The sequence below is a fragment of the Monoraphidium neglectum genome, assembly GCF_000611645.1.
Source record: "Monoraphidium neglectum strain SAG 48.87 unplaced genomic scaffold scaffold01257, whole genome shotgun sequence".
NCBI lineage: Eukaryota > Viridiplantae > Chlorophyta > Chlorophyceae > Sphaeropleales > Selenastraceae > Monoraphidium > Monoraphidium neglectum.
Window position 1 is genome coordinate 1 of NW_014012371.1, and position 13,211 is coordinate 13,211.

At 65.0% G+C, this 13,211-nt stretch overlaps 5 protein-coding genes across 5 annotated transcripts in view; 2 read left to right on the forward strand and 3 right to left on the reverse strand.

Annotated features, from left to right (window-relative positions):
- Window positions 1-866: 866 nt before the first annotated feature.
- On the forward strand, window positions 867-1,462 carry MNEG_7215 (hypothetical protein; the record flags this gene model as incomplete). Its single annotated transcript, XM_014044308.1, has 2 exons — window positions 867-920; window positions 1,181-1,462. 2 exons carry the CDS (start codon window positions 867-869, stop codon window positions 1,460-1,462), a joined length of 336 nt encoding a protein of 111 aa, XP_013899762.1.
- Window positions 1,463-3,657: 2,195 nt separating this feature from the next.
- On the reverse strand, window positions 3,658-5,037 carry MNEG_7216 (hypothetical protein; the record flags this gene model as incomplete). The annotated part of the gene is made up of 4 exons (XM_014044309.1): window positions 3,658-3,759; window positions 3,969-4,040; window positions 4,367-4,472; window positions 5,021-5,037. The coding sequence occupies 4 exons, from the start codon at window positions 5,035-5,037 to the stop codon at window positions 3,658-3,660; spliced, it is 297 nt and encodes a 98-aa protein (XP_013899763.1).
- Window positions 5,038-5,474: 437 nt separating this feature from the next.
- Window positions 5,475-7,876, reverse strand: MNEG_7217 (putative Protein Dom3z; the record flags this gene model as incomplete). The annotated part of the gene is made up of 6 exons (XM_014044310.1): window positions 5,475-5,883; window positions 6,129-6,381; window positions 6,701-6,809; window positions 7,002-7,097; window positions 7,372-7,514; window positions 7,717-7,876. 6 exons carry the CDS (start codon window positions 7,874-7,876, stop codon window positions 5,475-5,477), a joined length of 1,170 nt encoding a protein of 389 aa, XP_013899764.1.
- Window positions 7,877-9,636: 1,760 nt separating this feature from the next.
- MNEG_7218 (hypothetical protein) lies at window positions 9,637-11,604 on the forward strand (the record flags this gene model as incomplete). Its single annotated transcript, XM_014044311.1, has 3 exons — window positions 9,637-9,793; window positions 10,108-10,461; window positions 10,748-11,604. The coding sequence occupies 3 exons, from the start codon at window positions 9,637-9,639 to the stop codon at window positions 11,602-11,604; spliced, it is 1,368 nt and encodes a 455-aa protein (XP_013899765.1).
- Window positions 11,605-13,054: 1,450 nt separating this feature from the next.
- Window positions 13,055-13,211, reverse strand: part of MNEG_7219 (DNA replication licensing factor MCM9) — a gene marked incomplete at both ends in the record, with an annotated part of 2,232 nt that continues 2,075 nt past the window's right edge. Inside the window, one exon of the mRNA XM_014044312.1 lies at window positions 13,055-13,165. Coding sequence (XP_013899766.1) covers window positions 13,055-13,165 — 111 coding nt within the window. The remainder of the gene's footprint in view (window positions 13,166-13,211) is intronic.

Here is a 13,211-nt window from a genome sequence, read left to right on the forward strand (position 1 = left end):
CGCCGCAGCGGCCGCAGGGCGCGGCCGCCGCCGCCGCCGCCGGGTTCTTCAGCCCCGCGACCGCCGCGGCCGCCGCCGCCGCCGCGGGCGCGCACGGGCTGTCGCTGCCTGGCGCGCTCGGCGGCCTGCTGTCCCCCGGCCCGCCCCTCCCCTCGTCCTACGCCAGCCCGCTCCCTTGGGGCGCCGCCGCCCCGCGGGCCTTCGGCCTCGGCGGCGCCGCGGGCCCGCTCGGCGCCGCGGCGTCGCCCGCCGCGGCCTTCCCACCCGCGGTCGGCGCCTTCGGGCCCGCGCAGGAGCTTTTTGGGGCGGTGTCTGCCCGCGGCTTCTCCGCGGATGGGACGCCGGGCAGCCTCGCTTACGGCGGCGCAGCAGCGGGCCGCGGCGGGAGCGGCGGCGGCGGCGGCGCGGCGTTCTTCTCGCGGCGCCAGGCGCAGCTGCTCGAGGAGCAGCAGCGCAGGCAGCTCGCGGACGCTATCACGACCGCCGGGTTCGCCAGCGGCGCCGGCGCGCTCCCCGGCGGCGCCTTTCCGTCTCTGCCGCAGCTGCAGCCGCACGCGGCGTCCGGCGCGCCGGGCGGGCTGTTCGACTTGGCCGCGGCGTCCCAGGGCTTAGGCGGCCTCCTGTACGGCGGCCCTGACGCCGCTGCGCCCGCGCCGCCGCCGTTCGGCGCGGCTGCGCCTCCGGCGTGGGGCGAGCCGCCGCCGCAGCGCAGGGCGCCCGAGCCGCTGTCGTCCCCGTTCGCATCCGCCCTGCCCGGTGCCGCGCCGCTGGCGGGGCTCGGCTTTGATCCCCAGCTCGGGGCCGGCGGTGCCCTCGGCGGGCCTGGCGGGCTGGGCGGGCCTTACGGCTTTGGCGACCTGTCGGGCATGGGCGCCGGCGGCGCGGCCGGCCATCCCTCCATGCTGAACTGTCTCCAGAGGGTGGGTGTGGGAAGCGCACGCCTGCTAAGGCTCGTCGGTTGTTCATGGAACGCTCGCCGCCCCGCGCTACCCCCTGCCTGCACGCTTCAGAGTGCATGCTTTGACCGCTGAAGCGCGGCCGGCCGCCTCCGCGGTCGCACGTGGGAGCCCTCATACCACGTCGTCGTATGAAAAAAAAGAAGAAAGAACATATGCTGACGCGCGCTCTCTGTCGGCCCTCCCTCCCCTCTTCCCCTGGACCCAAACATGTGGTCCCGCAGCTCGAGCTGATGCGTGGCGCCGGCGCTGAGCAGTACCCGCTGCTGAGCAGCTTCCTTAGCCCCGAAGGCGGACCCCAGCCAGAGGGCAGTCTCCACAGCAGCGCCGGCGCCGGCGCCGGCGTGTGCGTGCCGGGCGGCGGCGAGGGGCCGCCGTCCGCAGGCGACAGCGGCGGAGACTTTGAAGGGAGCGCCGGCGACGGCGGCGGCGACGTGCGCGGGACGCCGGCGAGCGGCGCCCGCGGCGGCGCCGTCGACACCGGCTCGCTCCCGGACGAGCTGTAGGCAGCTTCCGAGCATCTTCCCAGGCACGCCTGAACCCCGCTGTGGGACCACCTACAACAACGCCAAGGGGTGTATCAAGGCGGGGGGGCGCCGCCCTATAGTTGTGGTGGCACTCCCGAGTGTCGCTGCCGACCCGTCAGCCCTTGCAAGCAACCTGGGCGGCGTGTCCTCTTGCTGCTGCCCCCACCTTTTCGGTGGATTTTGTGGCGGGAGCCTGCGGTCCTGCTGTCGACCCTCCGCTCCGTCATAAAAGCTGACTGTAGCCTATACGTGTGTATTCCGGCAGAGCTTGCTTGCTAGCTTAGGCAGGTCGCAGGAGTGCAATGCCGTGCCTACGCAGGAGTGCAATGCAGACCCACTCGCAGGAGTGCAGTGCAGCGCGGCGCGGCGCGTGGCACCATTTGGGAGTGCCTCGCGTCGCAGCCTGAGCCGGTCTTTGACTGTCTGGAGCAAAGGCGGGGCACGCCCTCGCCGCCCCGGCCTGACCCCTCCTCCTACCCCATACGCGCCCTTCTTGTCCCCGCTCAAAACTTCCTGGCCAAGCGCGTTTGTTTGTGTGTGCACACCTCGCGCCCAGCTTCTGGTGACGACATCCCCATGACCCGCGGCTGATTGTACCTGATACCACCCAGCGCCTGTGCCCCTTCTGCCTGCATGCTCGAACCCATTGCACTACCGTGTCCTGCGTCCCCCCTGCCTGCATGCCTGAAAACAACAGCTGCCTTGCGCCGCCCTCGCCTTGCGCCGCCCCACCTGGCCGCCCCGCTCCTCCCTGCAGTGCTTTTCTGGCAGTGGCCAGCCCCCTACCGATAGAGGAATTAGACCCACCTCGCGCCCTCGCACTGCCGCTGGTGCTTCATAAAATTGCCACACACACGCCCAAACAAACCGCCCGCCCGCCCGATGGGCAAGATGGGCGGCGAGTCTAGATGCCTGGAAAGCATTGACTGATAGGCAGGCCTGCTGTTTCCAGTGTGTCTCTGCCCTTTTTCGTTATTTCTGGCTGTCTGCTGGGCTTGGCGGCTTATGCCCCCCTGCTGCAAGCCCGGCGTTTTGCGTGCCTCGAATGCATTGTGGGCGCACGAGTGCCTGTGCATAATGCTGGAGGATTGTGCTGGCGCGCGTCTGTGTGCACCCACCGGCCTGTGATGACTGATGAGCAGCCCCATATAATCCAACAGGCGTGCTCAAATCATAATCACCCGGCTGTGCACCTGTACTGGCATCTGATGTGTACAGCCTCAGCCTCTGCCGCGTGCCGTGCTGCCAAGCAGAGCCTTATCAACTCCGCATCTCTGTGCTCTTGGCCTTGCGCCTGCGCCGCAGCTCACGCCCGGTTCATCCTGCACTTGCCTGTGACATCAAGGGTGCCCGTGCAGTGCTTTTTATGCGCATCCGAGAACCCCGAGAGGGGATGCCTGAACACAAACGAACTTGTGCCGCGGGCGGCCGCCCACGCACACACCGGCGACGACGCCTCAGAACGCGGCGAACGTGAGTCGGAGGATTCGTGCAGCCCAGGGTCCCAACGCCCGGAGCCGTCGCATATCATCAGCTCCCACTATCAGGCTCCTGCATCTGGTGTTTGGGCCTGCTTCTGAGTGACGCGCCTTGCGCCCCAACCACTGCATGCAGGCGGGTTGCGTCTGCCCCTCTGCCGATTGCTGTGCTTTGCTGCATTTTGCGTAGGCACTCGGGATTTGTGGGGTGGAACGAGACACTGGCAGGAGCAGTACCGCGCAGCCTTGCATGGCCCAGCGCAGCAGGAGAGCGGGCCGGAAAACTGCGCATGGTGAGAACCACTTACACAGCACTGTTATCTGCATGCCATGCGGCTGGTCGCGCCAGCCAGTTACGTGACGCAAGAGGCCTGTTTTTTGGGGTGTTGGTTGCTGGATCGGGCGGCCTGGCCGGCCTTGATTGGTGCCGCCATTTATTGGCGGCGCTGCCAGGCGCGTGGCCCCCCAACTGCAGTTTACTGCTGCGGGCCGTTGTTGTAACAAAGCCTGCAAACGTGCGGCGTCCTTTTCAGGGCAGGGCTCCGAACATGCATCGAGCACAACACAGAGGGGCGACAGCACTTCAACACGGCGGTGCGTCCCGCAGCAGGCGCCCCAAACCGGGTAGCCTTGAACAGGCCGGCACCAACCTTCAAGGCAGAGGGCGCTGCAGCGGCGGCGCCGCCCAACCGGTCATCACGCCTCCAGCAGCATGTTGGCCAGGATCCCGTCATCCACTGGGGTGACGGGGCAGGCCTTCAGTATCCAGGCCAGCCGCGCCGCCAGCTGGTGCTTGCACTGCGCCGGAGGGACGTGCGGGCGGGCAGAAGACCGAGCGCTCGCGCCTCTCAGAGCGGTCTACTCGGGGGGCTGGCCGACGCAGCCGGCGCGACGCGCTACGAATCCACACAGGAGGGGCATCATTGGTGTGCGCTCCCGGGCTGCCTGGGCCCCCAGCAGGCGCATCGGGGGCGGCTCACATATGGGGCCTCCGACTTGCAAACAACCTCAAAGTGGTGGGCCTGGCAGGAGCAGTAGTGCCGCGGCAGGGTCATGTGCTGCCCCGACTTCCCGTGGACCTGGCCGGCGGCGCGGCGAGCAGGGGTAGGGCGGGGCAGGGCAGGGCGGGGCGGCGCGCTCGGCGGGGGGCAGCGGGATGGGGAGGGCTCGAGGCTCGCGTGAGTGCAGGGCCTCGGCGGGGCTGGGGGCATAGCTGGGTGGCAACGGCTCGAGGCTCGCGTGCGTGCAGGGGCGTAGCGTGTTGGGACCGCCGCCTGCCTGCGGCGGCCTCGCTCGGGTGTGTCGCGGCGCCTCGCGACAGGCGTGCGCTATTGGTGCGCGAGTGTGCTGTTGGGGCCGGGGCGGGGCGGGTGCGGAAAGTCAGTCCAAACAAGGCGGCCCCGACCTGGAAGACCCGGCGCCCGCTGGCGTCCCCTTGGAAGCAGTGCACCGCGCCCTGGTCCACCAATTGGAGCGCCTTTGACCAGTTCCGGCCCAGCAGCAGGCTCAGCCTGAGCACGTAGGAGGGGGAAGGGAGCGGCGGCGGGGTTTTTTTGGGGGGGGGGGTGCTCGAGCCGTAGCTCTGCCTAGTGGGGCTGTGGGCTTCGCTGTGTTGCAGCGGCGAGTTGCTGGGTGCAGGTGGAGGAATTCGCCACAGTCCTTGCGCGGGTGGCAGCGCGGCTGCACGTGGGGGGCAACGGCGCCCCTACTCACTTGACAAGGTCTGTATCAGCGACTGCGCAGGCGATGGCATGGGAGGGGTTTGACGCACTATTGGGGGGCAGCTCGACAAGCACGCATCGCCGGCCACACACAGCAGCCACTGCAGGGAGCCTGCTGCAACAGAAACGGAGCACCGGTCTGTATGACAGCTCAAGGATCACCTTGCCCGCTGTCGATCACTTGTGCTTCGAGCTCTTGGAAGCATTGGTCAGCAACCCTGTGGGCCGGTGCGGCGATGCAGGGGGCGGGCGGCATGTGGGGTCTGCTGACACTGTCAGCAGCGGCGGGAACGCAAGACGCCGGCGACGCAGCAGGGCCCCCAGCTGATCGCTCTCACTGTGGGACAGTGGGCATGCTGGTGTTTGAAGAAGGATCTAGCCGCGCTGCTGGGCTGTGAAGATCCATTTTACACTGTGGATTGTGAAGGGGGAGTTGTGGAGCAGCGACACACGACGCTAACGAGCATATGTCACTCATCAGGCATCTGCAATTGTCAACGTACTGTACGGAGAAATGTTGCCCACCAGATCTCGAGATCGAACTGGCTTGCACTACTGAAGTACTGAGCCACGCACGCCTTGCACTTGGTTGCCCGTGTATTACAATGAGCTTGAATCCGTTGCATCAGACAGACCCGATATGATATACGGTAACCAGACTCGATCAGGCATCTGGAGGTCAAGACAGTCAACCCGTTGCACGATTGCACCCAATTCACGTAGTGCCCGACCTGCATGGTAACTGCATTTGGTGCTGGCGGCTGTATCAGATGCTTTGAACTCTTTCGTTACTCAAGTGCCGGCCTCCTGCTGCTGCGGCTCCCCTTTGCTGCCTGCAACCTCCACCTCGGCCCCGCCGCCCGCCACGTTCTCTGCAGCCCCCGCGAACGGCAAGAGCCGCCGCAGCCGCGCCGCCATCGCCCCGCCCGGCGCCTCCCGGCACGCCACCACGCGCCGCGCAGGGTCATGCTCGAACCGCAGCTGCGCCCCCTCGCCCGCGCGCGCCGCGCGCTCCCGCATCCACGAAAGGCACTCGTCCCCGAAGCGCAGCAGCATGTTCGCGTCCCAGGGCTGCGTGGCGCGGGCGGACAGCTCTGGCAGCTCCTGCACCGCGACCGTGTGGACCCGCACCAGCGTGCCTTTGTCGTCGCGGGCGCCGAGGGCGAGCTGCTGCACGCCGGCCAGGAACGACTGCACCCACCTGGGGGCGGCCAAGGGGGGCGGGGAGCACGCAGCCGGGGATGCGAGTGAGCTCGTGCCATCTGTGGCCACGCGCCGGCTGTTGAGGCCTGACACACGCGGTAATGCAATCACAGAGACCATTCTTCAAGCGTTAGGCAATTGCATTTTGGCACATGTCACATGCAGCTGCCTAGGCCGCTCTGGAAGGCCAGTGCGCCGGCTAGACGACCCCAACGGCTGTTCCCAATGCAGCCCCACCCGCACCATCTTGGGTGCTTCTGGCTGTAGATGTTTGCCTCCGCCCGCGGATGCCCCGGGATCTTGTAGCACTTCAACTCAACGTACTGCGGTCGCTGTTCCTGCTGCTGCTGCTGCTGCTGCTGCCCCGGTGCCCCGGCACCGCCTGTTGGTGCCGCAGCCGCGTCGATCTCTGCCGCCATGACAACGCGGTGGCGGCCCAGCTTGTAGCGCACCACGGTTGCAAATTCGCTGGTCGCATCCACCTCCTCCAGGTCACCTGTGTATGTGTGTGTGTATGTGTGTGTGTGTGTGTGTGTGCGCGCGCGACTGTGCGCGTGCGCAGGCTCGCGCCTGTGCGTGCGTACCATCGGGATGACAATGGGGGTGGGGAGGGTGGTTGGACACCTGCTTAACTCAGCATGTGCACTCGGCAACTTGCACGCACGCATGCACACACACACATGTATTAGAGCGTGTGCACACAGTACTTCACAGGGGTCCGCGCGCGTGCGCACCCACAAGAACCTGTGCATCACGAACATGAGTGAAAGGGCGCAAGCCGGCCCGGCCGCTCAGGGCAGCAACACAACTCCCACCAGTGCAGAGCGCCTCAAATTTGTAGCCGTAGTAGCACATGCGGTCCTGGTCCGGCCAGGTCTTGTTGTCTTGCCCCGCCTTGACGATGTCTAGGAAGAGCGTGCCCCCCTGCAGGCAAGGGGGGCAGGGGTGGTGACACTGACTGTGAAGCGATGGGGGGGACCTCTTGTGCGGAGACCCCTTGTGTTATCACTCAGCCCAGGCCCCGCGCTGGTCACTCGAGGAAAGGTCAACAGCATGAGGGCTGGGGCAACAGGGAGAGCGCCGGCGCGGCGGGCTCGGCCATGCCGCGACACGCACCAGTAGGCAGGCGTCGATCGTCCACGCGTCGCGACCGCCCAGGGGTGTCAGCAGTACTTTGTTGAGGTTGTTGCGGTATGTCACCACGTTAACGGGCTGCCGGATCAAGGGGATAGAGCATAGGGAAGGGCGCGCTTGCTCAGTGCGACGGCGTGACAAGTTTGAATTCCAGAAGGGAAAGGCAGACCGGAGGGTGGTGCCCGCGGACGCAAGGTCGTCTAACTACGGCCGCAAACGATGGGTGAAGAAGGGCTTGCGGTAGCCCGTGCGGGGGGGGGGGACCGGCGGTGCCGGCACTGTGTGTATTTGTACCCTCGCACGGCATGCATTGCCTTGGGACGCCCCAGCGGGCGCGAGCGGGGCGTCGTACCCCCCAGTCAACGCCTGCGATGCTTGCTGCTTGAACAATGGTGTCTACAGGGGATGCCTCGCCCTCCTCCTTTGCTATGTATTTATCAGGAAAACCGGCGTTCAAGTCAGCAGGCAGCTGCGGCTGCTGGAACGTCAACAGGCCTGGGGACAGGGGCAGGGGCACGGGTGCATGGTGGGGAACTGCGTGCATCAGGTGCGGTCTGGGCTTCGTCTGTATCTGGTGCGGTTTGGGCTTTGTCATGCTGTATAGCAAGGGCCACGGAGCAGCATCTGCTTTGTGTTCAGGCTCCTGCTACCTGCAATGATTTCACAATCCCCAGCTGTGGCCTGCTGCACAACCCACCTGACGTGTCGCCGAACAAGAAGCGGCCGCCTTGGTCTCGCTTTGATGTCTTGGTCCAAACCGTCAGCTGCTTCGGTTGCGTGACCGGCACAGGATCTGTGAGTCGCGAGCGCGTATTCATCCACTTGCGGACATCGAATACATCGTCCGACTGAGCCATTTCGGCTGGCGTTCTGTTCTGATCTGAGCAATCTTGCTGTGATGTTACATAACAATTACATGGAAAAGCTTCGTTGCGATGACCTGACCTCTAGATACGACACTGGCCGACGCAGTATCGTGGCCGCTGAACTGCGTGCTGACGCTGCTGCACACCCGTGCCCGGTGATCCTCCTGGAGCTTGGGAACATTCATCGAGCAGGCACACGGCCTGCTAGAGCAGACCTATTTTTTGGGATTTATCATAAACTTGAAATTTGGCACATGCATCTACACACCACGCATGGGTTGCCTCTGGACAACCCCTCCTTGCACCTAGCGCTGCGTCACTGAGTCAAGGTTGACCGAGTTGTGTCATGCTGCTGTGGTACTTCTGCACCCCGCAGAGGTCGCAATGGCATGCATTCATGCCATCGCACACCATCCGCCTATCATCACGCTTACAATGCAGGTTTTGACGGGGTGGGTCCCATGCGTGTCCATGAAAGCTCTCTGTGCTGGACATTTTCGTTGGGTGCGTGGCCCAATCCTGCGGCCGCACAACAGGACATCACGAGCCGGTTGTCGCATGTCCGACATGACACCTGCAGCCACATGACATTTCATTCCATGCGATCATTTGGGGCAAAGCTTGTGGCGCGCAACCTTGACGTGCAGAGTTTGACCACACAAGCCTGGATGGCTGCAGAAGCGGACGATTGCTGAAGGCTGTAACAAGCTTAATCCTGGAGGCTGGGATCCGCTTAATACTTGACAGAAGATGAATGGGCAGATGTCGGCCTTGGGGTCACCCTGGCGCGCGGCACGCACACAAAGCCTCGAACTAGCTAGCGGTGGGGCACGGGCGGCGGAGAGGCGAATAAAGTGAAGTGTTGACGCAAACGACGTTATGGTCTGCTGTGCAGATAGCATGTCTGTTGTCTATGGTCTACCAACCAGCTGTTCTGTTTCAGTCAGGGGGAATGTGGTGTCGCTGCGGGCTGGCAGCCGTTTCCCTTGTGTATCGGCACAAACCAACTGTGGTACAAACTTTGGGCCAACGCGCTCGGGCCGGAGCATGGCAGCGCTTTCTACACTCCGCACATACTCTAGAAACCGGTAAACATGATTGAAGGAGCATTACTTGGGAGCTCTAGTGCCTGCATGTTTCCTCACAACAGGCCAACAACCTCGGGGGCCGGCACAACAAGAGGGATTTTGATTTCGTCACAGTTTTGCTGGTGGACAGCCTTGCGTCTCTGGCCACCTTCAAGGGCAGGGTTCTGACACGCTTGAGGCGTTAATTGCATAAAAACTTTGCGCCCCTCAATGCCGTGCGCTGCCTACCAGCCCAGCGAATTGCAGGCCGCCAGGGTGAACAAGGCAGAACCTGCCCCAGCTCGGCCTAATTGAAGTTCGCTGTCATGTGCAGTCCGGCTGGCAGACGGCATGCCTCATCAAAGGGCTTTAACATCAGCTTGATTTTATCAGTAATGCAGCCCTTTACACTGCACTTGCTTCCTGCATGTGAGATTCCTGGTGGGTGGGTGTGGGTTCGCCTCGTTCTTGGGCACGGGCAGTGGGCACATGTCACACTTCAGCGCGCAATGGAATGCTGGCTTCTGGCCTACACGCCAGACATTCAATTGGTGTTTCTTCATGAGAAAGTCTTTTTACACGCTGCAACGCCTCCTTAACCTAAACAACACAGCTTTAAACTTTTCCACCCGCCCCACCGAATAAGACGGGTGACAAGCCTTTGTAGTTGCTCAAGCCGCTGCGATGCAGTGTCATACGCTCAGCCGCTCTTCTAGCGACTGCTCCGACACCTCGGGTACTCCCCGGACCCCCGAGAGCAGCAGTAGTCTGAGCAGCTCGGACGACACTCACAATGGCGCTCTCAAGCCCTCGGCCGTCCCCGAAACCGGATCATTTGCAGGTAATAATACAATTACAGCCCCTGCTTCGAGCGGTGTCAGCCCGCTTCCCGGAATTTCATGCAGGCGCCGTCATCAGTCTGTTTGGGCACGGCGGCCCGGACTTGGGTCCTCCAGGGAGATTTCTGTGGCATCCTTCCTTGTGAACCCTAACCGGATAGCCCAATCAGCAATCAGGAGGGCGTCCAGGCGCCCCATACGAGCATGGCAGTTTTGCACCCATCAACAGTCGTGGCCGCAGCCCAAACCACTCCTCCCTTGGATGCATGGCTGCCCTCCGACGGCCGCGGCCCACCCGCCCTCCTGCCGCACGCAGTGTTTGGGCCTGCGCATTGCTATGCGGCCCCCCTGATTCTTGATATCCCCATATGCGGCACTGAGGAGGGCGCGGCCATCACCGTTGTTGCACCCGCGACGCCGCTGGCGGCGCAGCAGCAGCCGCAGCAGCAGCAGCAGCAGCAGCAGCAGCTCTTCACCCTGCAGGCGCGCGCCGCGGGCACGCCCAAAGCCAAGGCCCGCCTCCGCAACGCCGCCGGCGCCGACGTGTCGTCCTTTGACCACGCGCCCAGCTGCTCCCCTGGCTCTGCGTTCCGGCTGCACAGCGGCGGCCGCTGCGTGACGAGCAGCCGCGTCGGCAGCGCGAAGACGGCCGTGCTGCGGGGCCAGCCATGTGAGTCGCACTCCAGACTCCGCAGTTGACATGAATCCTGTGCTGTTGGCGCAGTCCGGCGCCCTGGCGTCAACGACGCGGGCAACCAGCGGGCGGGACCAACACAGTGGGACCTGCAGGAACCCGGCTCACGCTTTGGTGCACCTCCGGCCAACGTCCGCCACGCCACCCTCACACGTGCCCGCCAGCCCAAGCACGCGTCAAGCCAAACCAACCATCACCGCCCCCAGTCTCTGACGCGCCGCGCCGCACCCCCTCTCGCCAATACCACCACCCAAACCCTCAGGCATCAAGGTCGCCCTGCGGGGGCTTCCTTATGTCGGCATCATCATCTCCGGTGACTGGGCCGCCCACACCTTCCAGATCCTGCAGCACATGCCCGGCCGCCGCAGCGAGCGCCTGCTCGCCTCCGCCTCCCCGCACCCCGCCGCGCCCGGCGCCGTGCGGCTGAGCGTGACCGCCGGCGTCGACGCCGCGTTTGCGGTGACCCTCGCGTGCGTCGCGTGCGCGTCCGCCGACTGCGCGGCGGACGCGCGTGGCGCGGGCGGCGCGGGCGCCGCGGCCGGGGAGCAGAAGGCGCTGCCCCGTGCGCCGGGCCCGCTGCCGGTGGCGCCTCCTCCGCCCCAGCCGCGGCCGCAGAGGCTGCCCGCGCAGTGGCACGAGGCACAGGCGGCTGCGCTCGCGGCTGCGGCGTCACGGCAGAGGCAGCAGGCCGCGCTGGCTTCAGCGCAGCGCCTAGCCAGCGAGCAGCACCACCAGCAGCAAGTGACGTCGTCCGCGCGCCTTCCAGCCAGGCCGCAGCTCGACACTTCATTCTGTGGCTTGGCGCAGCTGAGCCTCGGCTGCAACGCACAGGCTGCACAGGCTGCTGCTGCCGTGCCTCCGTCGGCAAGCGCGCCGACGCCGCTGCAGGCGCACATGCAGCAGCTGCAACAGCAACAGCAGCAAGAGGCGGAGCTGCAGCAGATGCTGCGCCTGCTCCTGGAGCAGCAGCAGCAGCAGCATGCATCTGCTGTGGCCGAAATGCAGCAGCGGGTGGCGCTGCAGGCAGCGTCGCTGTGGGGCCCGCAGGCGCATGCTCCAGTCCTGCAGCCGCCCCTGTGGGCCGCGCAGCAGGCTGAACCGCTTCTGCCTTGGCGGTGACCTGCCTTTCCCCCCTCGCTTGTGTGCTCGTGCTCGTGTGGCAAGGAGGTATTGGGGCTTGGGGCGTGTATCCGCTCCATGTCACCCGCAGGCCGATTGATGTGCATTGATTTGGCAGATGTGTTGCAAGGCGGTCACTTCTTGGTCTCACCGCCACCCCGCCTTCCGGGGCGCCCCGCCTGCACTTGGGCGCGCGCCCAGGCGAGGCAACCTTGGGATTTGCTCGGCCTCTCAATTGCGGCGGCTGGGCTGAGTTGTGCCGTGCGCGCGCACGGCTGCAAGGGCCTGGTCTGCATGAAAATCCTTTGCCAGGTCAGGAGCACTTGCCAATTTGTACATGATGCCTCGCGCAGGGCGCCCCTGCCAGAGCGCAGGGCGACGCCGTTGCGCGCGTAAGGGGCCGGCATCATGCTGCCTGCGGCCAATCCAGGAGGCGCCGCAGTCCGTCTGGACACCATCACTTGCACTTTGACTTTGAGCAGCGGAGGGACGGGGCACGCATTCTCTTCAAAATCTCTTGTGGTGTTCTTTTGGCACTCGATCAGCACACCATCGCGTGCAACCCAAGCCCGTCACAGCCCGCGCCAAGTGCGCGGCGCGCGGCGGCACCAACGATGGCAGGGACCGGCGCCCTCGCCGCTGCCTAGGCCGCACCCGCCCACGCGACGGCCACCTCGCATTGGATCGCGGTGCTGCGCGTGTGCGCGGTTGGACCGCCTGTGCACATACATATACCGCCCGCTCCATTCTCCACAAGGCCGCCACCCAGCTGCACGCCCGCGCAGCGCATGCGAGGCCGCGGCGCACTTTGTCACGGCCAGCAGATTATGCCTGCCGGCTGCGGATGGGTGCCTTTGAAGGAAACGTCCTTTCTCTGTTCTTCCGCTCGGGTTTCCCCATCCACCTCGCTTATACCCTTCAGCTCGCACGAACACTGTGCCGTCTCGCTCCGTCCCCCGTCGCCACGCCAAAACGCCCTCACTGCACGGCGTCGAATCCACCTCAGACGAGCCGCCGGGCGCGGCTCACGCGCTCGCTCTGCGCTCGCCCCTTTCTGCTCAGCCGGGGAGTAACTTGCATCTCTTGTACCCATCTTGGTCTGTTTGCTACCAAAATTAGCACGCGACACAGCACAACTACGCGGCGTATTTCAGCCGCAGCGACGCATCCCAAAGCACGGTTGAGTATGGATGACTCAGAAAAGCCAGGGCTGCGCAGGGTTGCAGAAGCAAGAGCGAAACCGATGCAGAGATCCAACACACCACTATATGTACACACCAACAGGAACAAAAGGTGGCTGTCAGCCTCAACACGCATAGCATCGTCAGGGCCCAGGGCTTGAACTCGCGCCTCTTTCAGCGCCGATTAGGGGCTGCGGGCCCTGCAGGTGGCAGCCGTGCACAGGGGGCGCGGCCGTCCCAAGAGCTCGCCAGTCGCGCCGAGCCGCGGGTCACCCGCCACCGCCGTCCCCTGGCGGCCCTGGGGCTGCGCTCATCAAATGGTGCAGCCCTAGCTCTGCCAGCACGGCGCGCTCCAGGGCCGCGTAGTCAGCGTCGGCGTCCTGTTTTTTTTTGGGGGGGGGGGCGGACGGGAGGGCAGAGTGGGTG